The sequence below is a fragment of the Molothrus aeneus genome, chromosome 6, assembly GCF_037042795.1.
Source record: "Molothrus aeneus isolate 106 chromosome 6, BPBGC_Maene_1.0, whole genome shotgun sequence".
Taxonomy (NCBI): Eukaryota; Metazoa; Chordata; class Aves; order Passeriformes; family Icteridae; genus Molothrus; species Molothrus aeneus.
In genome coordinates this window covers 32,813,151-32,820,096 of record NC_089651.1, presented here as the reverse complement: position 1 = coordinate 32,820,096, position 6,946 = coordinate 32,813,151, and the positions used below count along the sequence as shown (strand labels likewise).

At 42.4% G+C, this 6,946-nt stretch overlaps 1 protein-coding gene across 2 annotated transcripts in view; it reads left to right on the top strand.

Moving 5' to 3' along the window:
• The first annotated feature begins 319 nt into the window (after positions 1 to 319).
• CDIN1 (CDAN1 interacting nuclease 1) overlaps positions 320 to 6,946 on the top strand; it is a 123,576-nt gene continuing 116,949 nt past the window's right edge. Inside the window, exon 1 of one of the 2 annotated variants that reach the window (XM_066551986.1) lies at positions 320 to 603. In XM_066551986.1, the coding sequence (XP_066408083.1) occupies positions 503 to 603 (101 nt within the window). In that variant the 5' untranslated portion in view covers positions 320 to 502. The remainder of the gene's footprint in view (positions 604 to 6,946) is intronic. The other variant, XM_066551987.1, reaches the window with a different exon arrangement.

The following is a 6,946-nucleotide window of genomic DNA, read 5'->3' as shown; positions in this document are numbered from 1 at the left end:
CCGCACACGAGCGAGAGCCCGCACTTCGGCCCGCTCTGCCCGCTGCGGCCGGGGCCGGAGGCGGGGCCGCCCGCCGCTCTTCCGCCCTCGCAGGCACCATGGCGGCTGGCAGAAGCGATTTGCCGGCACCAAACAGGGCACATCCCCAGGCGTGAGGCTGCCGGCGCCCTGCTCCGCCAGAAACGCCGGGCGCTCACGGCGGCCGGGCCAGCCGGCAGCCGCGTACCCCGACCCGCCGGAGCGGCTGCGCAGAGCCGGACGGCGCGGCATGGCCGCTTGCACCGCCCCCCTCGCACCGCACCGCCCCGGACGGGACGCGGGGCGGAGCCGCGGGAAGTGGCGCCCGCGGCGGCTCGTGGCTGCCTGGGCGCTGGGCTGGTAGCGCGGGTGCCCCGGGGTTGACGCGGTTCTCCGCACCGCCATCGCTGGCCTTCTGCCTCTCGCCTCCCGGCGTGATCCGCGCCTCTCCTGCCGCCTCCGCGCAGCCCTGGCGGTGCAAGGCATGAAGCTGAGCAAAGCCCAGTACGATGAGATAGCCCAGTTCCTGGGGCACGTGCAGCCCACCCGGCAGAGTCTGAGGAAGCTGAAGGAGAAGTTTCCTAGGTAAGTGCATCCCGCCTTCCGGCGCGGGCCCTGGCGGCTCGGCCCCTGCGGCGGCGGCCTGCGGGCTCGCTGCGGCTGGGCTCGGGGCCGCGGGGGCCGCTGTGCCAGCTCCACCCGGTGCCCCAGTTCAGGCCCCGCACGGTACAAAATCACCAGCACACGCACACGGTCATCGACGGCAAGCGACAGCTCGCTGAAGCTGCCGCTGGGAGCAGGATACTGCTTCACCCTCCGTGACCCGAGAAGTTGGCACAAAATAAAGAACACTTCCCCCGACACACGTCCAGGTGAAAGCTCTTGGGGCCCTTCATGAGCTTCTTGGACACCAAGGAGGTCTTCTGATGTGAATAAAGCCTTACGGTGCAGAACGAGCCTCTGTGGCTAAAGCCAAGTATGAAATACATCCTGCAATGCCAGTGCCCCTGTTTCTTAGGGATAAGGGACTTTATGGATCCATAATTCTCTGCTTGCTGCTGCATTCCAGTTGAAACTGTAAAAGGATCATCTTTTTACTTAGGGCCATTCATGTGCTTCTTTGACTGAACTGTGTTCAGAATTCTCAAAGACATTGGCAAATGTCATGGCCTAGGATGGAAAGGTATCTGTGACAGGATGTGCTCCATGCACCAATCTTCATTGCAGAAATTTACTTCCTACCAACTACAACAAAGTTCTAAAGAATGCTGCAAGTTTTCACTTTCCTTTCACATTTGGGGGAAGGACTGCTATTGCTGAATTGGACAGGAAAGCAAATTGGGTTCTGTGGAGAGAAGAGTGGTGCTGTTTCTAAAATCACAAGAAATAATACAGAAAAATGTAGGGGGTTAGATACTGTATCTAGTTTGGTGAAAGAGAGACATTAACAAAACCGAAAATCATTCACATGCTTCCTGAATGAACCTTGCTAGTCTTAACCACAAATGCAGCAGAATAAACTGACACTGTGTGTAACTTACAGTATGTGGGTGAAGAGCCAACATTAACTTAGGCTTTTAAGCTGTCCAGTGAAATCCTTTCCTTTTCAAGAAAGTGTGAGACAGTTGCCCTGTTACAGAGAAGAAGAGATAATAAACTGTTGTGGTTGGTTCAGGGAGTGCATTGAGTTGCATTTTGGTAACCCAGCTCACCTTGCACAGTACTTCTGCAACTTGGAAAAGCACTTACCATGACAACGTGTGTCTCAGGAGCTTAGACTTGGCTTCATCACTTCAGTGCTAATGAAATTAGGAGAGAGTGTTTGTGGGTAGTTGTGTGTGCATGCATACGTACACATGCACATGTTCTCTTTCTCTACTCTCCTTATAAAGTTGTCTTGAAAGAAGGTTAGAATTTGGCTTGATTTATCAGGTCAGTCACTATTTTTAGGAACGTGCTTCCAAGACAGATCCATAGGCACATGGGGTTTGTTTGTTAGTCAAATTTGTCCAAAAAAGACTGGGCTTTTCTGATAATGTTTTACTTCCCAGTCCACTCACTTGGTGCTGCAAAAGATCCATTGAATCCTCTATTTCAGAACTTGATGACTCCTGAACTATGTGTAACTAACAGTATACGGTTATTTAGGAAAAGAATTCTGTTGGTTTTTTTTTCTAAAGGACCTGGCTCAAGTGTGGTGAACACTGAAAAGCAAAGGTTAGCTGTAGTAGTTGCTTCCACAATTAAGTGGCTATACCTTTATCTTGTTATTCACATTTTGCCTTGAGAATGGTGTGTTCTGAATTTAGCTTATAGATCTCTCTTGAATATTGTTTGCCCATGCTAGCAGAAGGCTAAAACCTTCTATATGAGCAATGAATTGATAGCTTTTTAAAAATTGCCTGTCTTAAGTATATTTTGAGGAGCTCTGTACATCTTCTTTCTGTAAGTGTGATATTTCTTTGTTGTCTCTTTGTTTATTTCTCGTAGCAGGTCAGATGCAGAAGATAAACAATACATTCCAAGGCCACTGCTTTCCTTAGCAGTAAGGAAGCTGTGTTGAAATAGATACATGTTAGGATGTGGGAAATAGGCATTCTCTATAACCCTTATGTTGTAAAAGAGGCCAGCTGCAAGCTGCAGAGATTTGTAAACTTGTATACCTTCTTAAGGGGGAGGCTTTTTCAGTGATATGTTTGATAACTGTGGAGTAAGTTTATTTTATAATCTGGAAATGTTGTCATTCTATTCTAGGACAAGAAGGGTCTGACTGGACTTTCTGGCTGGATTTTTTTATTTTTCTTTATGAAAGCCAGAATCAACTAAAGCCCCCCACCCACCTCAACTTTTTCATTCAGTCTTTTTAAAAAAAATATTCCAGAATCTGTCATGGTACCTACAGTGTGATGAAGGTGTCCATAGCCAGTTTCTCATTATTATGTAGTAACAGTTGCTGATTCAAACTGGAAAGTAGTAACATCCATAATAGCTGCTTTCACCTTGCACTTTCAATCTTTCCCTGGGAAGGATTGGTATTCCACTGGTAATGTAATACATAAATTGACAGTTTTCAAATATTTCTAGTTCCTACTGCCTCATAGATCTTGTGGGTCTTTGGATTTCTGCATTAATCTGCTCAGTTTTTTTCTAATACTGTCTTATCTCTTGGTTCTTCTCTCAGCTGTTGTATTTCCTGAAGCCTTGCATTTTATGCTCTTAATTTGTATAAAATCTCTTTCATGCTATGTGAAAGGGCCTGCTCTTGTTGAGCAGTTTCTCCCTAAGAATAAATTGTAATTTCTGTAAACAATTGCCACATTGTAATGCGCAGGTATGGTTGGTGGTAGCTGCCACCCTGACCTGTGAATCTAAAAAAATGGTAACAGGGTAGTTTGTGCTTTACTATTATTGAACTATTTCAGGAGGTGAGATTATTACTTCAAATGAGTATTGTCATGTGACTTATTAATGTCAAAAAGTCAAAATTAAACTGCTTTTCATGCTGTTTATAAGTATTTTAATACAAGCATTGGGAATTCTTATATTTTACAGCCCTGTAACTTTCCATACAACATGGATTTACTCTACTTTTCTTAAAATCCAGTTATTTTGCAAAGACTTGTATATCCAATTGCTGTTCTTTTTCTGTTAATGCTGTACTTTGTATTTCATGCCTGGCAATTACCAATGTATTATTCATTTCTTTATTCTTAAGGTATTTGGATCCTTAGCAGTTGTCTCCTAACATGTTCCCATTTAACAGCAGGGTATTTGGATGACCTGAGGATTATCAAAATGTGATTTTAAGCACTAAGCACAATAAATCTCTGCCAATATTGGATCACTGATCCGTAGTTCCTTTGATCTTTTTCACACATATGCCACTGGACTGATAATTCTGTATATTCAGTGTTGTGCTTTTCTGTTGAAGTATACCACATTTTCTGCTTAGTTTCTCACCTGAATTTTTCAATTTGCTAATAATTTGTGGTTTTCTTTGTTATTTTTGTATTATATTCTTCAGCTTTCCCTTCAGCTATGGACTCCTGTTCTTCTGAGATACTATTTTTCTCAATGACAGTTAAAGTCTAAATTGAATGAGCCATTTTAGGACTGGTTTTAGGCCATTGCAGGAAATGTTCTGAGAAAGTTAAAATCCTTTTCTCTCTCTTAAATGGTAGTTAAGAGCTGCCTACAAGTAGAATCTTCTAGATACAAATCACCTTAGAACTACCTATTTATAGTGACATGATATAAGTTAGACCTTGAAAATTCTTTTTTCAAAGACTATTTTAACTTGTTCTAAAAAGTCCAACTTCTGAGAGTACTAGTACTTCAGTTTACTGTTTTAATTGTTTCAGTTCTTCTGTATATGGCAGAATACATTGTTTCTCTCAGAAACCTTTTCTTATAGCTTCTTATATATATTTCTTATAGCTTCTTATAGGTAGAACACAATTGACTTATGAGTATACCCTTCTCCAATATATACCTTGTACATGTTTTCCCCTTCTTCTTTGTATCCAAGTCTGATTGAATATTATAGTCTTCTTGACCAAATCTTTGTCTTGGTTTAAGAGAATTTAAAGGGGAACACTCTTAAATGAGTTCTCCTTTGTTTTCACCAGTCCCTTTCCATCAATAAGGAGAAACAAAATACAAGTAGATGTAAGTGAAAAAAATAACAGTTTACTAACAAGTGAGACTGCAAAAGGCAAAAATAAGAGTAAATAACCATTAGATAGAAAATTGCTAAATCTCACAAACTCCCCCAGAATAAAGAGAGACCCAAAATGGCAAAAATACCCTTTCCAAGATGGCGCCCGCCAAGGGTGATCACTGTAGGGAGAGAAAAGGAAAATGGCGCCAGACCCTGCCCCCGAGATGGCGCTTTGCAGGCGATCGCGTGGCCTGGGAGACAAAGGGGAGGGATGGCAGCAAACCCTGGGGAAGGCAGGAGCTTACAGAGCGTTTCCAGTGGCACATGAGAAGTGCTGGCACCTGTGGGGTCAGTGCCACTGCCCACCAGACTCTGACGATGCTGGTGCTGATGTCTCTGAACTGTGGGTGTGTTGTGGGGAAGAAACCGGTCTGTCAGCCCTGGTATGAGGTGACCGGACCCCACCAACCAGCTGGCTTTGCAAAGTTCACCCCAAAACAGTTTTTAATTGTGAAATGCAGTTTTTCTGAGTGGCTACTATTGCAAGCCCAGGAAAAAAACGCAAATAGCTTTCCAAAGTAAGCCCTCCAAAGCGGAGCATCCACTTTCAGCACATGCTGCCAGCAGTGAGTTTGTTCCCCACTTCCCAACTCCAATTTAAAAAGGGACTGCAGCAATGTCCCCTCTGCCCTGTGGTTCCAGTTCTGGATGTGCTGATCTTAAAAGAGGCCATAACAATTTTTGGGTGTGGATAGATATGGAATATAGTAACATTTTCTATCAGACTTTCTAGGGATGTAAGTTTTGGTGACCCAATTCATTATGATACTGTCTTGGGTGTTTTTTAATGTGAGATTTTTTTCTGGCTTGGTTCTGTTCTGAGTGTTTGAGTTTCTTACACCAGGTTGTGCTTGAATTGGTGGTTCCAGAAACTTTCTAGCCTTGAGCATCTTTTAGTGATTCCAAAACCCATGCTTTTCAAGTTCTTGCACTGATCTGTTGTGAAACGTGTTTCAGTCCATTTGAGGATTGCTATATTTTCCCACAGCATAATTTGTGCAGTCTGTATTGTATCTCTTCCTTTTTTCAAGTTGTTAAACAAACTTAGTGCCTCTAGCCTGACTTTCCTTTAGGTACCTTCACTTGCATTTCTTTAAAAGAAGCATTAGTTTCTGAGACTATTTAAGTGCAAACTGTGTTATAGAGATTTTCACATTGTTTTGAAAAACTAGTGTTTTGAAGTATCAGCTGACTTTTATCAGCAGCTATGTGCAGTTCATCAGTTTTATGCATCTATTCAAAAAAGTACTGTTCTCATTGTGTCCCTTGTGTGAAAACTTACTTCCACACGATCGAGAGGATCTTTTTTCACAGCAGAAAGGTAAGGGAACCTGGCATAAATATAAGAGAAGTACTTTCAAAATTTTTTCTTCCTTTTTTTTTCCCAGTAAGCAAGAGGAAAATGTGATGCACAGCTTCATATTGATATACTTGAGTATGGCTATTTGGTTTTAATGCATGTAACTTCATATTTGGTTATTAGAATGTACACACTTGGTTTCCACAGCATATCAAGGGATGAGCATTCCTCTACATTGATGACCTCTACTCTTCATTGCTTAGTATCACCTCAGTTTTCCACACATTTTCAGTAATTGTGTTGCTCTTTCTCCAAATTATTGATGGATGGCTTTATTAAATGACACCTGTCCTGGAAACCATCTCAGCAAGACTTTAATTTTTAAAAAAAAGTATCTGCACAGTAATGTGTTACAATGTAAATTGGAAAAAATAATCTGTTTATTATTTGCTCAATTTTATCACTTTCTATGTGGTGATTAATATTGAAACAACGGCCCTAAAGAAGCTTAAGTGTATGGTTTGAATGTTATTTCTTTTACCAGCAGCTTAAGGCTGAGGAATAATTTTTTTTTCTCTTTTCCAGTGTCATTGTTGCCTCTGGTTTTGTTTTTTAGGGTGGGGGGGGGATAAGCCTCTCATTTTCCTCTTGAAGACAATTTTGTTTACAGGGCAATATATTACTTGTTTGTGAATAATTTTATTCTGCTTTCATGCAGTTGCTTAGATTGTCAAGCAGTACTGATGAGCCCATGATGACTGTGGTGAGAAACAGGAGGAATTTTTTTTCTTTTTCTTTTTTCTTTCCTGTTCTGTATTCTGGTGTCTGGAGCCTGCAGCATGAGTCAAAGTGGAAGGAAAATTCTTCGTGCTTTGCTCTAGTGCTCTTTGGAGCTGCTGTTACCTGGA